We start from the raw sequence: 22,691 nt of genomic DNA, 5'->3' as shown, positions 1-22,691 counted from the left end.
TCTCTATTGTCTCGTCTGTCTCTGCAGTAGCGTGTTCCCACTAGCCATTATGCCAAGTCTTCCACCCTGAACACATCTGAACAAGTTTCTGGTATCTCATCCCTGGCCCACCATCCCAGCCCCAGCAAAGCCTCCCATGCCCACTGTCTACACTCGGCGACTCACTCACAGCCCACCTCCTCACCCTCACACTCTTCAGCCGTCCCCAGCTGGCTCCAGCCCCCACCACAAACACACAGATGGTAGCCTTTCCTCCACCTCCCAGCAGCACCTGGCCCAGGTGTCCACCCCTCCTTCCTGAAACACTCTCTTTTCCCAGCTCTCCTTGCTGCTCACTGGCAGCCCCTTAGTCTCCCCTCATCCTTCCCAATCTCTTAATGTTGGAGCGCCTGGGTTGAGTCGCGAGCCCACTTCTCTTTATCTATACACTTTCCCCCATGTGGTCTCGTGAGTCTTAGGTCTCTGAATGTTATTCGTGTATTTACAGCTGCCAAGTATCTACCGTTTTCTACACTGCAAACGTTCCCCGCATCATTGAATCATCTTTCTCCACATGCTTCTGAATGCCTGCATGTGGTCATCCTGCTCTGCTGAGCTTCTGACTCACACCTGCCCCTGCCTTCCTGCTACTTCCACCCAGAGGCTCAAAACACCTCTCAAACTGAGGCCATCCAGAATGGAACAGAAACTCTTCATCTCCCCCCGCCTCCCAATCCCTCTTCTCTTCGGTTTCCCCATCTCACCAGATGTCACCATAACCCACCCAGTTGTCCAAGCCAAAAACCTGAGTCCTAATAGGTCCTCTTTCCCCTCTCAACCCCCATTCTAATCCATAGCATGTCCCATCCGTTCCACCTGCAGCCTAAGTCTCCATCCTCACTCCCCTGCCTTGTCCAGGCCTCACCGCCCTCCCTGCAGCAGCTGCTTGTGGTCTCCCTGAGTCCACCCCCACTCCCACCACAGCCCATTCTCCCCACCCCAGCCAGAGTTGTGACTAGAACACAAATCCAATCATGCCACTCCTCCGTGTCTTCCAACTGCCCTTGGAATAAAAGCCAGGCTCCTGGCCATGGTCTACGGAGCCCTGTGTGTTCTGGCCCCTGTCCACCCCATCTCGGTCACCTCTCTGCCAGCTTGTTCCTTCCCAGCTGCAAGCCTTTCACATTGCTGGCCCCCTCTCCCAGGCTCCTTCCCATCCCTGGCTTAGCTTGAAGCTCCCCTCCTCAGAGAAGCCTTCTCCAACGTCATGCTTCCAAACACCCTCCCACCCCCATGCCATCATCCACTTCACTCTCTTTATTTCTCTCTTGTCACTTGTCAGGATCTTGATTATCTTCAGATGCATTTGTTTCTTCTACCTTGGCAGGTTAGCTCCGAGGCAGGGACATCATCTCTCTTGTTTATGTCTCCACCTGGCTCGTAGAAGCCACTTACCCCTGTGCCAGGGCTGGGGAAAGCAGGGGCAGGGATGGGGGCTGTCTCTGTGACTCCCCAGCAGCCCCAGGGCCAGGTGTCAGCCCCTGGACAGGACCACCATGACTCAGGGAATGCAAGGGCTGGCCCTTAAAGGACACACAGGAGTTCAGCCAAGGGGTGAAGTGGGCAGGGAATTGCAGGCAGAGGGATTGCAGTCCTACTGGATGAAGTGGCCTGGGGAGAAGAGGAGTTGTCAATCACCCCTGATTGACATTGAGGTTGCGCCTCATCCACGCAGTCCACCAGTAAGAGGTGGCTGGCTGGACCCTGCTCTGAGGTCTGGTTCTGAAGGTGAGGCGGCACCCATTCACCTCTGAATGCCAGGGCCCTGCCCTACCTCCTGCATGGCCATCCATGAACACGGAGCTCTTTTCCCAAGAGCCCTCCAGAGTTTCCCAGTTCTGACCAGGGCCTGCTCTGGAGCTGCCAAAGAACCCACCCTGCTTCCTGGCCCAGGCCAGGGTGGTGGGAGGGGCTCCTTGGCCCCTTAGCCTAAAGCCTGTGCACCTGGGTCTCTTTATATGCTGAGAACCAGCAAGCGGCAGGGTCTTCTAGAAGACAGAAGACCCAGCAGCCTTCTTGTTGCATCTCCATGAAAAACCATTCAATGGCTCTACTCACCACCAGGTGATGACGGCACACATATGCTGTCATCTGCCACCACCTCCCTGCCACACACACAGGCACACGCACACACACGCGTGCACACACACAGTTCACGCCATACCCATCTTCTCCCCAGGCTGCTTCATCCAATAGGACTGCAATCCCTCTGCCTGCAGTTCCCTGCCCACTTCACCTCTCGGCTGAACTCCTGTGTGTCCTTGAAGGGTCAGCCCTTGCATTCCCTCGTCTGAGAAGTCCTCCCTGACACCCCCCAAGCCGAGTAGAGTTCTTCATGCCCGCATACTACAGTGCATTTGTTTACAAGGCCTTCTCTCCTCTAGACAGCGGCAGAAAACAATCTGGGTCCTCAGGGACCTGAAGGGGGCCTGCCCCTCCACACCTGTGGGTATTTCTCGTCAGGTGGGATGAGAGACTGAGAAAAGAAATAAGACACAGAGACCAAGTATAGAGAAAGAACAATGGGCCCAGGGGACCGGCACACTCAGCATGCGAGGACCTGCACCGGCGCCCGTCTCCGAGTTTCCTCAGTATTTACTGATTACTATTTTCACTATCTTGGCAAGGGGAGTGCGACAGGAGAACAGGTGAACAGGGTGATGATGGGGAGAAGGTTAGCAGGAAAACATGTGAGTAAAAGAATCTGTTCATAAGTAAGTTCAAGGGAGGGTACTGTGCCCAGATGTGCACGTAGGCTAGATTTGTTTCTCTTTACCCAAATATCTCAGTGTAGCAAAGAGTAACGGAGCAGTATTGCTGCCAGCATATCTCGCCTCCAGCCACAGGGCGGTTTTCTCCTATCTCAGAATAGAATGAATAGTCGGCTTTACACCGAGACATTCTGTTCCCAGGGACATGCGGGAAACAGAGGCCTTCCTCATCTCAACTGCAAAGAGGCCTTCCTCTTTCACTAATCCTCCTCAGCACAGACCCTTTACGGGTGTTGGGCTGACGGATGGTTAGGTCCTTCCCTTCCCACGAGGCCATATCTCAGGCTCTCTCAGTGGGGGGAAACCTTGGACAATACCCAGGCTTTCTTGGGCAGAGGTCCCTGCAGCTTTCCGCAGTGCATCGTGCCCCTGGTTAACAGAGAATGGAGAATGGCGATGACTTTTACCAAGCAAACTGCCTGTAAACATACTGTTAACAAGGCACATCCTGCACACCCCTAAATCCCTTAAACCTTGATTCAATACAGCACATGTTTCTGTGAGCACAGGGTTGGGGCTAAAGTTACAGATTAACAGCATCTCAAAGCAGAACAATTTTTCTTTGTACAGATCAAAATGGAGTTTCTTTTGTCTTCCTTTTCTACATAGACACAGTAACAGTCTGATCTCTCTTTCTTTTCCCCACAGGGACCCTAGTCATGAGGGTATCCCCCTCAATGTGATACATGCAGTCACAGAGGGACACATGTACGAGGTATCTGGAAGCCACGGGCCAGAGCCCCACCAGCCCTGGGCAGTGGGAAGGCTTCTGAAGGAGGAGACATAAAGCCATAGTGTTTCCACGGGGAATTCCAGACAGAGAACAGCAGCCAGCCTGGTACCAGGGCGTGACTCTTCAAGGAATTACAAGCCATGCCTCAAGCTGAGTATGAAGTACAAGGGGCAAGGAGTTGGGGGGAAGATAAGGCCAGACTCAGAAGCAGGAGACTTGAGTTCATCAAGGACTTCAACTGCCCTGAGAAGGAGTTTGGGTTTTGTCCCATGAGCAGCGGGAAGTCAGTGAGGGGTTTTAGGCAGAGGAGTGGACAATCAAATCTCCAGTTAAGAAAGCTTCCCTACCAGCAACCAGTAAGGATCAATGAGAACAAGAGTGAGGTGAGGGCGTGGGTGAGGAGACGGCCGCAGGGTCAAAGACAGAAGGTGTGATGGGGTCTGAGGAAGACAGTCGCAGTGGGGTGGAGAGGAGGGGGGACCCTTAGGACTTGCCACAGAGCTGGGACTTCAGGAAGGGTAGTCCATCAGGTGTGAGGATTGAGGGAGGACTCAGGGAGGACTCCCCTCCCTGCTGGAACACACGGTTGGGGGCTGATGCCTTCCCTGAGATGGGAGCATGAGAGGTGAGATGGTTTGCTGAGAAATAATGAACTCAGCTTGAATTCCAAGGGGTCTTTAAGCCTTCCAGAGGGATCCTAGCACCTCTCACAGTGCCTAGCAGGCAGGAAGCCCTCAATTCTACAGGAAGCTGGGGAATGAATGAATGAATGTGGTCCCACAGCCTTTTAACCCCACGGTTTCAAGAAGATGCCCTTCAAGTCCTGCTTCCTTCCCCTCCAACCTAAGTCCCAGCTCCTGGTGCCTCAGCCGAACTCCTTTGCAGAAGAACTGCTGTGGCACCCGGAGCTTTGTGCAGAAGCTTCAGTTATGGCCCCAAGTCCCCAGGTATGGGAAGCTTGGCCTCTCCCTCTTTCCTGATGTCCCTCTTCCCTGAGGGGGCTCCACAGAAGCAGATGTCCCAATACTTGGCCCCAGGCCCCAGACCCACCCAGGCCACAAAGGCTTTATGTCTGAGGAGACCCACACTACTCCCAGGGGCACCCCTAAAGGGCGCTGCAGAGGGCTAGGTGCTGTGAATGCCACTCATTGTTTCTCTGCCCCTGCCCACCTTGCCCCAGAGCCCCCCGGGAGTCCCTGCTGTGCTCACACTGACTTGGGGAGGGTCCTGTGGGAAGGACGGGCCTGGCCTGAGCTGGGCAGAAATGAGGTGTTGCCTGAGGCCCAAGCCAGGGCTGGGGTGAAATATGACTGTGGCCTTCATGGAGTTGGGGGAGGCAATGAGGGGACAGGCTGTGCTATCCCAAAAGAAGCTGAAGGGCCACAAGATGGAGACCCAGGGAACAGAACCCCAGAACTTCTTCCCATGGGGCTGTGGTTGGGTGCTGGCCTCACAGGCACCTGATCCCTGGGCCCCAGCACCTGGCTGCCCACTGGACTCTCCCAGGGACACACACAGCCCAGACAGGGAAGGCACCTCCCTAGGATCTGACTCGTGGACTCCAGGCCATCCAGGGCAGCGTTGGTTGGGTGGTGATGGGAGAGAAGGCTGAGATATCCTGGGATAGTTCCAGGGAAGCTAAAGATGGGAGTGCTTCAGCCCTCAGACTCCACAGGACACTCCATCACAGGGCCCAGCACCTGGGCCCTGCACTCTGCCCATGAGGGTCCGAGGCTCACTGGCACTCCCCCGCCCCCGCCTCCCCTCCTGCCCTGCTCCCTGGTTTCTGTTTATACCTGGCCTCGCTGGTTAGACTGTGAGTTCCCAGAGGGCAGGGGAGCCTGGCCCACTCTGAGTGCCAAGAAAGATTTTTCGATATCATAGAGTGCGGGAAGTGGGTAGGTTTACAACTAGAGATAGATGCAGGCCTCCATTTCCCATCTTTGCTGAAGCTGGCCAGGCATCCACCAGGGGTCTGGGCACAAGATGGGGTACAGAAGGAAAGTGAGTGGAAGAGTGAGAATGGGCCGGTAAAGGGGTTCCTGCTGGAAGGGACAGCAGTAGGGACAGAATGAGGGCCCTGCCAGAGGGAATCTCAGCGTTCCATGTAATGCCCCATGTGGCTCTGTGCCTCAGTCCCCATCTTCTCTGACAAGATCCATGTCCTGCTCACAGGCACCACCCAGGCACACAGGATCACACACCTATGGGTGCCACCCACACGCAGGCATGGCACAAACGCCAGCCCACAGCTTCTCCCAAGCCTGGAGTCCACCTCCAGCCGACCTGTGCCCTCACCACAGAACCAAGACTCTGGGCCATGCGTGCTGTCTCCTTCTGGTCCCAGCCCTGTGCCTGATGCTGACCTGTTCCCCAGAGTAGGCACCTAAAAGGCAGAGGGAAGAGGGGGCCACACCCCAAGGCTAGCAGTGGGGGAAACAGGGAAGCAGGGGCCTCTAGCTAAGCTGGGGACGCCTGTCAGCACAGACACTGCCGCAGGTCCAGGTTGATGTTGAGCGGTTAGTGGCCAGGAGGCCTCCCCACCCACCAGAGTCCAAAGAGCACAGGCGTGGCTGCCTCTGTAACCTCATCTAAGGCAGGCTCTGCCTGTGGCCACTAGCAGAGAAGCCGCTGTCCTTCCACCACCAGCACCGGACCACCTGCTCCAAGACCAGCCCCCTGGAGGGACCAGGTACCCGGCCTTCACTGGCACCCAGGTAAGGGCCTGGCCCCCAGGGAAGATCAGGGCCCAGCCCAGTCACAGGGGATCCCAGGGCAGGTAGGGGCAACTCAGTGGCTTCCCAGGCCAGGTCTCCAGCCTGTTCCCAGCTGCAGCCCAGGGGATCAAGCCCAAGGAGGGGATTGGGACTCAGCAGCTGGCTGGTGGGCTGGAAAGCAGAGCGAGGTCCAGGCTCCGGAAGGGCCTCTGGGATGCTTGCCCCAGGGTCTGTGAGGTGATGGCCTTCCCTGCTCCAAACCCCTACATCTAGGGCTTAAAGGGGGAAACTAGGCTGTCACAGCTCCCCTACCCCTAAGGGGCAAGGCAGGCCAAGCCAGCCCCCTTCCTGGGGTAGGGAATCTTTGGTGGCAGCTGTTTCCCCACCTTGACCTACCTACCCAGAGGGCCCTACAGGGCCCGCCCGGGTGTTGAGGGAGTGGGGAGTGGGGCTGACCAGGGGCAGACCTCACTTCCTCTTCCACATGGAGAACATGGAGAAGCAGGAAGTGTTACAATGGGGGTTGGGGGAGGCTGGGGAAGGGGAACAGGCTTCTAGCTCCGCCTTACCCCTGGAGAGAAAAGGGGTCCTCCCAAACAAGGAAACCAGAGATCCAGCCATCCCTTCCACATCCCCTTAATTGTTCACTGGCAGTTTATTTCCTTCCACACTGAGTCATCTTATCAGATCCTATGTCATTTTCACAACAGTCCTAATAAAAAAGGGTGTGGGTTGCTCTCTCACATGTTACCCCGGATAGTCCAGTATTTCTGCACAACTGAGGTGTACCACGTAGACATGTGGATACCTACAAACCTCATTCGGATAACACACACTCTTGACCCGCACAGACTAACACCACCCCCACCCGGCACACACACCACATTTATTTCCACTCCATTTCAACATGTATGTTCTCTAGACTCCCTCTGTGACTGCACACAGCCCAGTGGCAGAGACATGTTTATAAACCATTAAAACATGAAGCTTGCAATCGGACAGATCTGGGTTGCTCTCTATTAAGCACTCACTTGTGACCTCAGGCCTGTTACCGTCTTTGAGCCTCAGAGTCCTCATATGGTAAATGGGGACAATACCAGTACCTGCCTTGTGATGTTGTTTTGAGGATTAGAGTGACTGAAGGTAACGCCGTTAGAACAGTGCTAGGCACATGGCGCCAAGTAAGTACAAGTGGACGGCAGTGAGGAGGAACTGATAGGATGTTGGTAAGGGGCTCAGCACCAGGCTCACAGCACTGTGGTGGCTGTTTTGACTATTGTTGCTGGAGAGAAATGTACATGGTCCAGTGTAGCATTAGGAGGGTACCCTGGGCAGGGTGGGGTTAGATGGTCCAGGAGGGCTTCACCAAGAGGGTGATCTTTGAGCTGGAATTTAAAGGGTTGGGGTCAGGAGGGGACCTGGGCAAAAGATACAGAGTACAAAAAGCAAAGAGCCAGGAGGCCTGGGGAGACACTCGGGGAGGTCAGCTCACTGGCGAGTCCGGCAGTGCCACCATAAGTATACACACACACACATGCATGCAGTCTTCCCAGAGGGTCTACAGCTGAAGAGCCAGCATCAGCATCCTCTCAGTTTGCAGAACTGAAACAGGGTTGAACAAGAGGGCCTCCGCTGGTGGGGTCGGCTACAGAACCCTCTGCTCATCCAGCATCTTTCATACCCAGGCCCAAGACAGGATCTGAACGCAGGTCCCTGTCCATCCAGGTTTCCTGGGCTCCTTGGCATGAGTTTTATTGGCCAAACAATGGGAGGCCTAGAGCCTTCCCTGAGGCCCAGCCATGCTGTGGCCTCCCTGACCCTCCCTTCCCTCAGTCTGGGGCCTCCAGGCCCAGCCAACATGGAGGGCTCCTCAGTGGAGGACGCTGGCTGCAGATCGCTCTGGAAAGGGCCCCTGGAGCCAGGGGCTTTGGGTCTGGTCCCAGAGGCCCCCAGTCAGAGCAATAGCAACTGTCCTGCCCTGCTATGCCTGGTACCCCTTTCCCCAGCTCTGATGGTTGCCTCTGGTTCACTTTAGGTTCTAGGGAGCCGTCCTCAGCAGCGTCAACATGTCAAGGCCCAGCAGCAGAGCCATTTACTGTAAGCTCCTGGCAGGCCCCTCTCCCGTGCCCTCCCACTGAGCCCCCTGAATATCCCATCCTCCACTCCCCCTTCCTCACACCAACTGCCCCCAGCAGTTGCCTGAGTCTCACCTCGCTCTTCTGCCCACCTCCCGCCCCTTGCTCTGTGCCCCTGTAGTGCATCGGAAGGAGTACTCCCAGAACCTCACCTCAGAGCCCACCCTCCTGCAGCACAGGGTGGAGGTGAGTACCTCTGCAGCCTCAGGCAGTGTCCAACTAAACCCAAGTGTTCCCATGTGCCCACCGCCCTGCCAGAACATGGACACCTCACACAAGTCCCTGCCCCGGAAGCCAACAGCCTGTCCCAACCATGTCCCATGGACTCAGATCCAACAAGCCTGCCAGAGCATCTGCTCAATGTCAGGGAGGAGGTGGGGTGGTCAGATTGAGCAGAGCAGGCTTGGCTGGAGGTTGAGCGGGTGAGTGTCCTGTCCCCAGACAGGAAAAAGCAGCAGCGGGATGGGATAAGAAGCACCTGCAACCACCCACCCACCTACCCTCGCCTGTCTCCCAACCCCCTACTGCCCGAGTCCCCAGGGCACTGCCCCATTGCCAAGAGGCGGGAGTATGTGGGGTCTTTGGGCCCTGTGGGGGATTGAGAGGGCCACTGTTGGAGAGGGGAAGCACCCAGGCCCAAGCCTCCAGGGTGAGTGTGAGCAGCTCCAAGGCTGCTCCAAGGCGAGAATGGAGTCTCTGGCTCTGCCAGGGAGGATGACGCAGGCACTGCAAGATTTAGGTGCCTGAAGGGCTGTCGACACCAAGGTGAAGGCGAAGCACAGGCTACAAGTGCGTGGTGGGGAGAGCAGGCACAGGGTCAGGCTGGAGCTCTAGGGTAGAAGCCATCCTGTCCTGGCCACCACTTGTTAGGGCTCCAATGGAGAACAAGCAGGGAGGGAGCTGGGTCGATGGTCTCAGGTCCCACAGGGCAGCAGGTCCCACAGGGCAGCAGAGGCAGGGCTCCCCCAGCCAGCCGAGGAAAGGCCAGGAGGACTCAGCTTCTCTGTAGGGTGGAGGCTAGGAACAGGCTTCTTTTAGGCCCAGCAGGCAGAGCAAGAGGAGACATGTTCAGGAGGATGGAGTTTGCTCATGATGCCAGGGTCCCCTGAACATGCTGGCAGTGCGAACACAGGGAGAAGAGCTGGGCCCTGGGCAGGGGGGTGGGGTCAAGGGGCAGGAGGCAGGCTGCATCTCCCTACCACAAGAAGCCTGGGTGGAAGGGGCCTTGTGAAGGTAGTGTTTGGCTGGGAGAAGCGAGGGGGCTCCTGAAGGAGAGTGGATAACAGCAAAAAACTCCTGAATGGTCAGCCTAGCAGTAGGCAAAGACTTGAGCAGAGACTGAGATCACGATGGGTATCTCCAGGCGTGAACCAGGGAGGAGACAGGAATGCTGGGTGAGTGAGAAGGAAGACTGGGCTGGGACTGAGTTCCCAAAGGGAACAAAGGAAGCCAGGGACAGAATCCGAGGGTCCTGTATCCCCTCCAGAGGAGTTATTTGTTGGGTGGCTGGAGCCCACATCGGCCACCACCCAGCTGCCTCACCTGGCCTGGACTAGTAAAGGCCATGCCTGTCCTTCCTCCAGAGTCCTCAAACCCCTCCGGCAGCCCCTCAGACTCAGACTCAGAGCCCCTATCCCTGGCCCCAGTGCTTCGACACCGTCCCTCACATTGGCCCTGGAAAGTTGCTTTATCTGAGGCCTGGAACCTCCCACCTCAAGGGGGCCGAGGACACGTCTTCTTCCTCTTCTGCTTTTCTCTACCCAGCACACCTGTGGACCCCTCTCCGAGCTTTCTCCCAGTCCTAGGACTCCCCTCTCCCTGCAGCACTTGATGACATGCAAGCAGGGGAGTCAGAGAGTCCAGGAGCCCAAGGATGCCTTGCAGAAGCTGTTGGAGATGGATGCGCAGGGCCGGGTGTGGAGCCAAGACTTGATCCTGCAGGTCAGGGACGGCTGGCTGCAGCTGCTGGACATTGAGACCAAGGTCAGCCTTCCTAGCAAACCCAGCGATAGCCAGCCTGGGCTGTGGGGAAGCAAGCACCAGCTCTTGAACTCCACCCTCCATGCCCCAAAGGGCAGCCACTCTCCCCACATACAACACACACCCAGGCCTAGGAAGAGATAGGGGACAGAGGCTGGAGACAGAGGCACAAGAGTCAGGTAGATGACACCACAGCCCCAGGCCACCAAAGGGCTAGGACGAGCTGGTCAGGAGCTCCCAGAAGCCACACCTGGCTCTTGGTGGCCTCACAGTTGACCTCTCCACCTGACCCAGGAGGAGCTGGACTCTTACCGCCTGGACAGCATCCAGGCCATGAATGTGGCGCTCAACACATGTTCCTACAACTCCATCCTGTCCATCACCGTGCAGGAGCCGGGCCTGCCAGACACTAGCACTCTGCTCTTCCAGTGCCAGGAAGTGGGGGTGAGTGGTCAGGGGTGATTGGTCAGGGGTGGGGTTCATCAATCATCACCCCACCGCACACGTGCGCGCGCGCGCACACACACACACACACACACACACACACTTAGCCTGCCTGACTGCTGCTTCCCAGGCAGAGCGACTGAGGACCAGCCTGCAGAAGGCTCTGGAGGAAGAGCTGGATCAAAGGTAGGCAGCCTCTGCCCAGCCCACCTATGGGGCCTCCCAGCTCAGCCTTGGGGGCCAGACCCTGACCCCATATCTTGGGGAACCCAGGAGGTTGTGGCCCAACCAACCTGGGCCTGGACTGAGGAGGAGCCGGGACAGAGGTGGGCATAGGCAAGGGGCTGGGCCCGGGGGGCACTAGAGACCATCCTCAGAGACTGAGATGGGACCCAAGGGGCCCAGAGGGTAGGCAGATGAGGCAGGGTGGAGTCAGGGGTGGGTCCAGAAGGAGACCAGGGAGCAGGGGCTGGGACTCCTGGAGAGAGGTGGTGGTGCCCCTGGGTCCTGGAGCAGAAGTGTGGGGAGGGCCTCTCTCCCAAAACCTTGTCAAAGATGTGGCCCCTACCATGTCCTCAGTAGACCTCAACTTGGAGGCCTTCAGCCAGGCCAGGACAGATGGAGGGGGCCTTCTATGGAAAGGCCGCTCCCCATGGAGCAGGCACTCTATCTGAAGCGGGGGCTCCCTCCAGAACAGCCCCACCAGAGGACCCTAGAGCATAGTAAGTTTGGGGCATGGGGGCAGGTGGAGGAGAGGGTTTCGATGAAAAGTCAAAGATCTAAGATCTAGGTCCATGGTCCCCTTACATTGCAGGCCTCCCGCCATCCCCAAGGCCCCTGCCACGCCACCCCAGTGCCCGAGAACCAAATGCCTTTACTCTGCCTCCTCCAAGACGGTCCTCTTCCCCCGAGGACCCAGAGAGGGACGAGGTAACTGCCGATGGTCTTGAGCTTGCTGAGGCTTTCTGGGCCTGGGAAAAGGAAGGACACCAACCCTCCCTCTTTTTCTAGGAGGCCAGGGTCTCAGGATGGCCAGGGCCTAGGCTTGTTTATACTCCAGGCTGGGCCTGAGGCTGGGGCTTGTGGAGGGGAGGGGTGCAGGGGGCAGCGTGGGGAGTTCTAGGGTGAGCCCAACTGCCCATTCAAGGCCATGGGTTGTTTGGGGCCCAGGAAGTGCTGAACCATGTCCTAAGGGACATTGAGCTGTTCATGGGAAAGCTGGAGAAGGCCCAGGCAAAGACCAGCAGGAAGAAGAAATTTGGGAAAAAAAACAAGGACCAGGGAGGTGAGTACTGAGGGCCAGGGAAGGGGAGTAGGGGTGTCTCGGGGTGATCTCTGGTCTACCGCCTTGGCCCCTTCTCCCAGGTCTCACCCAGGCACAGTATATTGACTGCTTCCAGAAGATCAAGTATAGCTTCAACCTCCTGGTACGTGGCTCCCCACAAGTTCACCAGGCCTCTCCTCTTCCCCTTCCTCCCCAGTAATCCTCTGCTATCTGGACTCAACCATCCCAAGCCTTTTTCTTCTCCATCTACTCCCCCTAGAACCTCCCCTCCCCTCTTGGGACTTTTGGGAAGTGCCAGCCTTCCAGCCAAGGCATAAAACAATTATGGTGCCCTGATGAAGATGGGGTGGGGTGAAGGGTGGTGACAGGCATTGCCCTGTGTCCCCAGGGAAGGCTGGCTGCCTGGCTGCAGGAGACAAGTGCCCCTGAGCTCGTGCACATGCTCTTCAAGTCCCTGAACTTCGTGAGTCAAGGGATGACAGGGTGGTGAAGAGGGACAGGCTGAAGTCAAGAAGGAGTAGAGGGAGGAAAGAAGGCTGGTGGAGAGGGACGGGGGAGCAGGGGCCAGGGTGGAACCAGATGAGCTGGGGTCACAGCCAAGGACACCAAGGCTCCAAGGCAGACAGGAAGGAGCAGCAGGCCTGAGGCAGATGGGGCCACTTGCAGGAGGTAACATCCTACCATTGCAAAAGTGGGAAGCCAGGGACTCTGGGCCTTTCCCACCCTCACTGGGCCCTGTGGGAGCCTAGGCTTCCTGACACCTTCCATCTCTCCCCTAGATCTTGGCCAGATGCCCTGAGGCTGGCCTAGCAGCCCAAGTGATCTCACCCCTCCTCACCCCTAAAGCCATCAACCTGCTACAGTCCTGTCTAAGCCCACCTGAGAGCAACCTTTGGATGGGGTTGGGCCCGGCCTGGACCACTAGCCGGTGAGTGAAGACAAGGCCTGAACTGAATCGGGGGGTGAGGGGCATGGAGGCATCAGGCAGGACATCAGAGGTGGCCAGGCTCTATGTTGTCACAAACCAGAAATATTTCAGAGCTACTTGGGGGACTCTACAGAGAGTTCCCAACTTTTTATTTGGCTAAGTGCAAACAGTTTATTAACAAAAGAAAAGTGCACACTTGCCATTACCCACTACTGAAACATGTTATCTCAGAAAAAAGAACAGTTTTTCCCAAGAAAAGGGAGATGGCAACCTTCTACTAAAATATTTTCTCATTTTTGTCAAGGACAAAGTGAAAACTTTGTCTCAATCCAGCCCCAAATTTAAGAATTACTGACGTAAGAGATGCTGCAAATGTAATATCAGTAAGACTTGGCAACCAATGAGCCTGGGGTAAGAGAGAAAGAGATACTCCCTGCAGGGGTAACTGTGAGATGGGCAGCTGGACAAAAAAAACCTAACGGGGCCAGTGCGGTGGCTCATGCCTGTAATCCCAGCACTCTGGGAGGCCGAGGTGGGCGATTCACCTGAGGTCAGGAGCTCAAGACCATCCTGGCAAACATGGTGAAACCCTGTCTCTTCTAAATATACAAAATTAGCTGGGTATAGTGGTGCATGCCTGTAAACCCAGCTACTTGGGATGCTGAGGCAGGGGAATCACTTGAACCTGGGAGGCGGAGGTTGTAGTGAGCTGAGATCGCCCCACTGCACTCCAGTGTGTGCAACAGGAGCAAAACTCCATCTCAAAAAACAAAACAAAACAAAAAAGCAAACGGATGAGAGCCAGGGGAGTGGGAGGAACCAGCTTGGGCACGCTGAGCTGAGGCATCCTTGGAACATTCCGCAGAGGCCTGGTGGCCGGGCAGCTGAGAGGGGATGCCCGGAAGTGATGGCTAGAGGCACAGCTACTGGGGAGCACTCCAGAGGGAGCCCCTGAACGTACCTTGACAAGCACAGTTTGCTCTATTCCATGAAAGAAGAGGCAAGGGCCTTGGCAAACTTCTACATGGCAAATGCAAAAAGGGTTAAGAAAACAGAGAATAATTCCAGAGAGTTAAGGAGAACCTGAAGAGCAGAGGGATGAAAACCAAGAGAGAAGGCTTTAGAAAAGCAGAAAAGCCAACAGGGAAATGAGTCTTTTCTTGGAGTTACTTGCCTAATAACCACTTTTGTTTTGTTTGAGACAAGGTCTCGCTCTGGCACTCAGGCTGGAGTGCACTGGCGTGATGATCTCACCTCATTGCAGCCTCCACCTCCTGGCTCCAGCGATCCTCTTACCTCACCTTCTCGAATAGCTGGGACCACAGGTGTGCCACCTGTGTACCACCACCATGTCTGGCTATTTTTTGTATTTTTTTTTTTTGTAGAGATGGGGTTTCACCATGTTGCCCAGGCTGGTCTTGAACTCCTGAGCTGATGGGATCTGCCCAGCTCGGCTTCCCAAAGTGCTGAGATTACAGGCATGAGATGCCGCACCCTGCCATGACCAGTTCTTTTCAATTCAGCCCCATTTAGAAAATGTTGTGTCCAGTTTGTCTGAAGACATGAATTATAGTTCAAAACTATCTATTTTTTATTATGGTATAATATACATAGCATGAAATTAACCATTTTTATCATTTTAAGTGTATAATTCATTGGCAATACGTTCATTAACAATGTGTGCCACCAACACCATTATATACAGTATTTCAAGAACTTTTTCATCATCCCAAACAGAAATTCTGTACCCATTAAACAATAATTCCCCATTACCCATTCCTCAACCCTTGGAAACCTCTATTCTACTTTCTATCTCTATGAGAATATGTTGCCTGTTCTAGAAATCTCATATAAGTGAAATCATACAATATTCGTCCTGTCATATGTGGCTTGTTTCACTTAAAATAATGCCTTCATGATTCATCCATGTTGTACTATCAGAACTGCCTTCCTTTTTATAGCTGGATAATATTCCATTGTTACGGGTATGACATATTTTGTTTATTTATTCATCTGTTGATGGACAGGTGGGTTGTTTCCACCCATAACAATCTATTTTTATGCACTCTCTGTGCAGTCACTAAAATGAAATTACTTATCAGTTTTGGACCTCCCATGTCATACCAGTGTTCCCTTGTCCAAAACCCTGGGACTAAAAGTACCTGAATAAGCCAGTCTCACAGCTCTTAGGGCTGTGCTGGGCTCCCACTGTCTATGGGAGTAGCTCTGGTATCTGTCTAGCACTAGCAGGAGAGGAAAACAGAGGTTCTACAATAGACTCAAACAAGAGGGCCTCAAATTCTTTCATTCAGCCACTTTAACATTGAATAACCATGTCGAATACACCATTTTGTGTTTCAAAACCCAGCCTTGCTTCTACAATTTGAGTCCTTAGAAAAACAGATTAGCACATATCATTTTTTAAATACCCATGAAGATGCAAAACAACTTCAGTATTCATAAAATGATGTGCAATTGATAAATACTTTTAAATGTAATATTGTCAGATGTGCCCTTAGATGTTTTTTAATTTCTTAACATAACCAGAAATAAATGAAAGACAGAAACACAGAAAATAGAATACCTAAAGAAATGTAAAAACCCTCAAAAGAGTTGAATTTCAGGCAAATTGTATTCAGATAACTTGATTTTTGGCAAATTGACCCGAAGCTATCAGTAACACTAAATGTTGTGGTCATCCAGAAGGACAGAGACCATACAAGGCCATTGGATTTGGCAACCAGGATTTTAAATGGACTAGTTTCAATAAAGTAATGGCAGAGGTAGAAACCAGGTTGCAGAAATAATGAAGGAAAAAGAGACAAGAATATACAGGCAGAGGATATAGGCACATTCTCAAGAAATTTGGTAAGAAGAAAGTAATAGGATGACAGCTTATACAGAGTAGTATTAGGGTCAAGACCCAAGCATGTTTCTAAGGCACAGAAGGAAACAATTAAGAAGATTGAGAAGAGGGAATCATTCCTTTGTTCCCATTGAATAGACACTTAACAGCTGCCTCCTACGTATCAGCCACTGTACTAGGGATACAGCCCCCAAGGAAATCTATATATAGTAAGAAACAAAGAGCTAAGAATCATGAGCAATGCAGTGTGAGAAGAGCAATACCCAGGGATGTACCAAGTTCAGCAGAATATTTACTTCTGCCCCAGTGAAGCAAGGAGGGGAATGTCTTCAAGGAAATGAATGGGCATCCCCTGGGCAGACAAGTGGAAAATATTCCAAGCAGGGCAAGCCTGAAGGCCACAAACAGCATGGTCCTCCTGGGCCCTGTGCAATGGGCGAGAGGGAGGCTGAGAGGCAAGGACCAGCCCATCCCAGAGTCAACGAGAGCAGCTCAGCTGCCGTCTACTTCACCAGGTGGAAATCCACAGACAATTTAGCTAGAAAGAAAAGGATCTGCTGCTGGGAAACTAAAAACAGCCTAGAAAAATACTGCACAAGACCCCTGGGGTGTTGTCCAGCCCAAAAGCTCTTGTAGTTCTACTACTTTAATCCAAACGCCCAATCAGGGCAATGAAGTGTCCATCATGTTCTTATGGAGGTGGTGTATCTTTACCTCATGGGCAGAGGTGAGGCTGGCCCCCAGACACCTGCACCGTGGGACGTGTCCAGGCTTAACTGCTTGCTCCTTTGTGGGTGTCCTGGGGCCTTTCATCTGTGCACGTTGACCATGTCACCTATTAGCCAAAAGATTCCTGAGGCTAGGCCCTGTCGTCCCCTCCCTCTCCGCATCCCACAGGCTGGCATCAGAGTTCACGGAGTGGATGTGAACTCAGCTTTGTTTCTCTTTTCAGGGCCGACTGGACAGGTGATGAGCCCCTGCCCTACCAACCCACATTCTCGGATGACTGGCAACTTCCAGAGCCCTCCAGCCAAGTAAGGGGAGCTTGGCACACAGCCCCACCCACAGCCCTAGTCCCTGGCTAGTTTCTACCCTCCCCATCCAAACCATGGTCACACAACTAGTGTGACCTAACACTGGCAAGCCAGCAAATTCCATGGAAACCCAAAAGTCACCACCAGACTGCAAACAGGAGATATTTTGGGGGACTCTCAGGGTTGGGACATAGGCTCAATTTCTGAGGCCCCATCTCCAAGTAGTGGGTGGGTAGGTTCATGTGGGTACCTGTATCTGTAAACTGGGGGAGGCAGGAAAGGGGATAGGAGGCAGCTGTGTGTGAGCTGCTTATGCCTGTGGTCGGATACCCCAGCTCCCTCCCACCATGCTGGCTGCCTCCTGCTCTTACTCACTCTCTGTTCTGTCCCTTACAGGCACCCTTAGGATACCAGGACCCTGTTTCCCTTCGGTATGCTCTGGGCTTAATAGGGACCGCGTGGTCCTGGGGAGGGAGGGACAGGGCAGTTCCTTTGGATCTCTGGCTCTCTACATCTTAAGAGAGCCAAGAGGGTCTCTTTTACCCAGACAAACATGTACGAGGACATCCCTCTCCTACCTTGGGTGAAAAACAGTGTTCTACCCTCCTAGGCTCCCATTGCTTCTTCTCATGATACTACCCACACATGCTTCTGATTTCCCATACTCAAGTATAAAGTGCTTAGGGCAGAGCTCAGATGTAGAAAATTCCACTCCCGGAAATGTCTTCAGAAATCAATGACATTTCAGACCCCTCCTGCCTGCAGAAAGCCCCACCTAACACTGACCTGCCAGCAAACTCTAAAGAAACCCAAAAGTCACCATCAGACTGCAGGCCAGAGATACCTGGGGGGACTCTCAGGGCTGGGACATAGGCTCAATTTCTGAGGCCCCATTCTCCAGCCATTCCTGACTCTGTTTCTTAGGGGGGGAAGTCATAGGTTAGGAAGCACCTCACACTTTCCTCAGGAGAAGACACACAACCATGACCCTCAGCCTGGGGACCCCAACTCCAGGCCCTCCAGCCCCAAACCTCTCCAGCCAGCCCTGAAAATGCAAGTCTTGTACGAGTTTGAAGCTAGGAACCCACGGGAACTGACAGTGGTCCAGGGAGAGAAGCTGGAGGTGAGGCTTGGGCCACAGGCTAGAAAAGGAGGTGGTGGTTGGTGGGAGCTACAGGCAGCCAAGGATGGATGGTCCAGGGATGGGGCTGCCAAGGTGGGTGGCCTAGAGAGGGAGAAGGAGGGTAGGAAAGAGCTAGAGGGAGAAAGCCTTGTGTCGGGAGGGAAGGCTGGCTGGACAGAGGCTCAGGGGACTGAGGTGGTGACTCTTGGCAGGTTCTGGACCACAGCAAGCGGTGGTGGCTGGTAAAGAACGAGGCAGGACAGAGCGGCTACATTCCGAGCAACATCCTGGAGCCCCTACAGCCGGGGACCCCTGGGACGCAGGGCCAGTCACCCTCTCGGGTACTACCCAGCCTGGACTATCCAGAGCCCTAAGTCTTGAGTTGGAGGTGGGGGTGGGGAGGATTCAGTGGCAAGCAGAGGAGATAGTCTTGGTTTGATTCGGACCATATTACTACATGCTTAGTGTGTGCCAACTTTATCATGGTGCCAGAGCAGAGAACAAGATCAGCTCCTTGCCAGACCAGAAAGCCACAGAGTAAGAGAAGTGATTTGATGGGAACCTGGAGAAGGGACCCAGATGTTAGGGACTGTGGTTGGCTGTGAGACGAGATGGACTCTGACCTCTGGTTCCCCCTGATTCTAGGTTCCAATGCTTCGACTTAGCTCGAGGCCTGAAGAGGTCACAGACTGGCTGCAGGCAGAGAACTTCTCCACTGCGTGAGTGCCTGGCCCTACAGGATGCGGAGGGAGAAACTTTGTAAAGGGCTAACCAAGGAAACCCAGAGACTCAGAACATACAACCTGGCCTACATTGTACATGACCCCGATCCAGCACTGTCTCTGCTGAGTTAGAGGACAGAGCAGAGGCGTGTCCAAGCCTAGATTAGAGATTAAGTGGGGAGCCCTGCTGTGGCAAAGGCAGCAAGGATCAAGGGAGTGGACTCGGGAAGAACCCCAGCTGCCAGCTTAGCCACCCCTCCCCAGCCAGAAGATTCTCTCCCAGAGCACTTCTTTCAAACCTAGAAGTTCTGAAATTGGCTGAAGCCAAAAGCTGACTTTACTCCTTCACTCTCAGATAGCCTACTCCATGAATTTTTCTGTAACCCCAACCTCCGAGCCCAAAGAGCCCCGTCTCTACCCAAATGCTCAGGCCCAGGGTCCTTCCAGCCCACCACAGATGGCTTTTGCTGTTTTGTTCACAGCACCGTGAGGACACTTGGGTCCCTGACAGGGAGCCAGCTACTTCGCATAAGACCTGGGGAGCTACAGATACTATGTCCACAGGAGGCCCCACGAATCCTGTCCCGGCTGGAGGCTGTCAGAAGGATGCTGGGGGTGAGGACAACCTGGGGATGTCTGGTGCTCCTGGGTGAGAGAGAGTGCCAGTTGGAAAGTCTGCAGGCCCAGCCCTGGGGCAGAACTGAGTGTGGCGGGTGCTGGGCACAGGATATTCCCCCAGGGGCTTAGCTTCATGCATTCAGGCTTACCTTGAGGTTCCAAGCTTATTGGTGGCATAAGCTCTGCAGATCCCTCACCTGCCACCAGCCTCATCTGAATCTTTTTCTTTCTTCAGATAAGCCCTTAGGCACCAGCTTAGACACCTCCAAGAACCAGGCCCCGCTGATGCAAGATGGCAGATCTTATACCCATTAGAGCCCCGAGAATTCCTCTTCTGGATCCCAGTTTGCAGCAAACCCCACACCCCAGCTCACACAGCAAAAACAATGGACAGGCCCAGAGGCTGAAGCAAACAGTGCCCCTTCTGGCCGTGCTGGGGCCTCCCCAGTAACCACCTATTTATTTTATCTCTTTCCCAAACCTGGAGCATTTATGCCTAGGCTTGTCAAGAATCTGTTCAGTCCCTCTTCTTCTCAATAAAAGCATCTTCAAGCTTGTCATGTGCCTCCCTCGCAGCTTCTTCTGGGCCTGAGGGAGACCAAAGGCAGGGAGGCAGGAAGGGCTGGGACACTTGGCATGAAAACAGCAACAAGCCTACATCCATCACTGAGCCAGATTGTTTGAATGTGAGTAGACATTCACACAGCAACCTGGAGCTGGGAATCAGAATTTGAGAATTAAGGTCCAAGCTCTCCTGACTCTCTTTCTAAACAAACTCCAAAATGAAGCTATGCTCACCATCTTTTTCGCACACACGTCTCTCAGTATATTCCAAGGCACCCAGCACAGCTGCAGGCACACCACTTCACAGTAGCAAAGAGCACCAGGACCGACAGCTGTAGGCTTTGGTCAGTTGCACCAGTCGGCTGGGTGAACTCCAGCAAGTCATTGCACTCTTTGGGTCCCTGTTTTCTCAAGGGTTAAGCAAAGAGTTGGAACTGTCCATAGCTTCTTATATTTTTTAGTAAAAGTAGCTTTCTTTAATCTCAATGGAGTTCCCTCTCTACATACCAGTAGCTATACTTTTATTGATTTAGTCAACAGATAAGGCCCAATGTACTTATGGATTTGAGGGTTCTTAAGATGTTCCCTTAAATCTCTCTTAGCTGAATGTGTCCATGACCCTAACATTGTCTGGGCCCCAGACTGCCCTATTTTTAGATGGCCTATGTCATTCCCTTAAGTTCCTGGCCTCAGAAAATCATCTCTCATAGCTGTTAACAGAATAGGAAAGCAACAATTTTCCCTCACAAAAGAGAGAAAAGGTGAGACCCTTTCTGGGTGTGACTTGTCAAGGGCAAAAGTTACCCAGAAAAGTTAATTTCTTGGGATGGGGGAGGAGGTATTAACCCATCACCCTCTGTTGCCTCCCAGAGCTAAAGGAGCCTAGAAGCAGGGAAACCGTCCAGGATCCGAAAAAACTGTTTTCACCTGGTGTTCCCCAGACTTCCCAAGAAGACTGCCATGTGGCGAGAGGCTGTTCAGATGGCCAAGTGCAGGGAAACCAGCACCAACTGCGTTATTGACAGATCTAGGTTTGAATCCCAGACCATCTGTGGGACCTCAAGCTTAGAGGAGCAACTCCCCTAACTGCTCCAGGCCTGTTTCTTCTTCTAGAAAATGGGCATAACACCTACTTCCTAAAGTTGTTGTGAAGCTTAAATTGGAATAAATTAGCTAACATACGTAAACACTTAGATATTGCCTGGCATATGATAGGTGCTCAATAAATGCTAATCTTATACCTCAGGTGAATCTGTGACTGGCCTTTTGCTTTCTTGGGAGGAGAGACACAGGCATTATAAATTTCACCTGTCCATGTGGTTTGTACTCTTTGCCTTTCTTCTGTTTAGCAAAATGCCCTTTTAAAAAGTCCCAACCTTGCTTCAGTTGAACTGATGGGCAAATGTGATTTCCCACACCTGAGCTAGGGGATCTAGGCACTCAGACTGCCCTGAGGGCTGTGCTGTGGACGCCTGACCAGAACCCTCAGAGCAACTCAGGACTCCTTCCTCTGTCGCTCCTCCACAGTCAACTAGAATCCTATCTCTCCCGAGTTAACCTTGTTGCAAATCTGTGCCCCTTTTCATTTGCATGGGCCCTGCCGAAATTCAGAAGCTTAGTTCTTCCCATGACTACAGGGGCCTCCTGCAGGTCTCTTGCTCTGTCAAGGTCAAAACTCCTACTTTCCTAAATTCAACCATTGATTCTCCATCTTCATCTTACTTGATTAGCCACACCTGACACAGTTGATCACTTCTCCCTTTAAACATCTTCACATGGCTTCCAGAATCCTTTGTTTTCCTCCTACCTCCCTGGCCACTCCTTTTCAGACTACTTTGCTGGTTCACTCTCATTTTTCCCTAACCTTTACATGTTGATATGCCAGAGCACCTCAAACCCTTAGACCTCATCTCTGCTACTCACGCTCCCATAGTGATCTCATCTAGTCTCTGGTTTCAAACACAGTCTACAGAGTGATCACTCCTGTACTTGCTGTTTCCCTTTTCCTGGAGTTCTCCCTGCCTCCTGCAGGTAGGAAGTGATTTGAGATGAGAGGGAGAGAACTCTTCTGGCCAGGATAGAGGGTGATTCTGAGAGGGCTTCAAGGAAGAAGTGAGCATTTGAGCAAAGCTACTTGAGGAAGGATAGGCTATGGACATTAGGGTGCAGGCAGGAGCAGAGCAAACATGCTTGTAAAAGGAACAGCAATTATTCTGTTTTATATATATCTGCCCATGGTGGCCCCCACAGCAGAGTGGCTTGATCTCTCACCTCCTTCAGGTCTTTGTTTAAAGATTAACTTCTCCGTGAGGCCTTCTATGAACATATCCTTTAAAAACACAAATCCCCTTCCTACTGGGACTCCCCCAGTTCCCACTCTGAGACCCCCTATCTCTCTTCTCTATTTTCTCTCCATAGGATGTGTATCACCATCTGACTTACTAGATATTTACTATATATTAGTTTATTTCTTCCCCATTAGAATGTAAACTTCCTGAGGGCAGGGATTTTGACTGTTGAGTTCAATTCTGTATCCCCAGCACCTAAAACAGTGCCTGTCCATAACAGGCATGTTAAACATTGTTGGACAGATGAATGAGTGAATGAAAAATGGTAGTACCTTTCCTCCTCCAGTCCACCCTACACAAAGAGGCAAGATTAGTTTCCCTAAATGCGTGAGCATTAGGAAGTGGGAGGGGTTGGAGGAGGAAATTATAATAAGGAATCCATAA

At 53.1% G+C, this 22,691-nt stretch overlaps 1 protein-coding gene across 3 annotated transcripts; it reads left to right on the top strand.

Annotated features, from left to right (window-relative positions):
• Nucleotides 1-6,158: 6,158 nt before the first annotated feature.
• Nucleotides 6,159-19,767, top strand: EPS8L3 (EPS8 signaling adaptor L3). Of its 3 annotated transcripts, none has more exons than XM_063624533.1 (19): nucleotides 6,159-6,260; nucleotides 8,303-8,357; nucleotides 8,517-8,581; nucleotides 10,220-10,378; nucleotides 10,670-10,819; nucleotides 10,950-11,005; nucleotides 11,402-11,541; nucleotides 11,634-11,749; nucleotides 11,990-12,104; nucleotides 12,185-12,246; nucleotides 12,493-12,567; nucleotides 12,884-13,032; nucleotides 16,851-16,932; nucleotides 17,329-17,363; nucleotides 17,947-18,055; nucleotides 18,268-18,396; nucleotides 18,701-18,774; nucleotides 19,260-19,392; nucleotides 19,631-19,767. In XM_063624533.1, exons 2-19 carry the CDS (start codon nucleotides 8,327-8,329, stop codon nucleotides 19,640-19,642), a joined length of 1,692 nt encoding a protein of 563 aa, XP_063480603.1. In that variant the 5' UTR covers nucleotides 6,159-6,260; nucleotides 8,303-8,326; the 3' UTR covers nucleotides 19,643-19,767. The 3 variants fall into 3 exon arrangements, with proteins under 3 accessions (XP_063480603.1, XP_063480602.1, XP_063480601.1); XM_063624532.1 differs by having other exon boundaries at nucleotides 17,857-18,055; XM_063624531.1 differs by having other exon boundaries at nucleotides 11,399-11,541; nucleotides 17,857-18,055.
• Nucleotides 19,768-22,691: the final 2,924 nt, after the last annotated feature.

The sequence above is a fragment of the Symphalangus syndactylus genome, chromosome 12 (assembly GCF_028878055.3).
Source record: "Symphalangus syndactylus isolate Jambi chromosome 12, NHGRI_mSymSyn1-v2.1_pri, whole genome shotgun sequence".
NCBI classification, from domain to species: Eukaryota; Metazoa; Chordata; class Mammalia; order Primates; family Hylobatidae; genus Symphalangus; species Symphalangus syndactylus.
The sequence above is the reverse complement of the archived record's forward strand: the minus strand, read 5'-3'. Positions and strand labels throughout refer to the sequence as shown.

Bases quoted from the DNA above. Each gene is read 5' to 3' on its own strand.
- EPS8L3 (XM_063624531.1), top strand. From the start codon at position 8,327: ATGTCAAGGCCCAGCAGCAGAGCCATTTACT. The intron at 8,582-10,219 runs GTGAGTACCTCT...CTCTCCCTGCAG, and splicing joins TCCTGCAGCACAGGGTGGAG to CACTTGATGACATGCAAGCA. The intron at 18,397-18,700 runs GTACTACCCAGC...CCCTGATTCTAG, and splicing joins AGGGCCAGTCACCCTCTCGG to GTTCCAATGCTTCGACTTAG.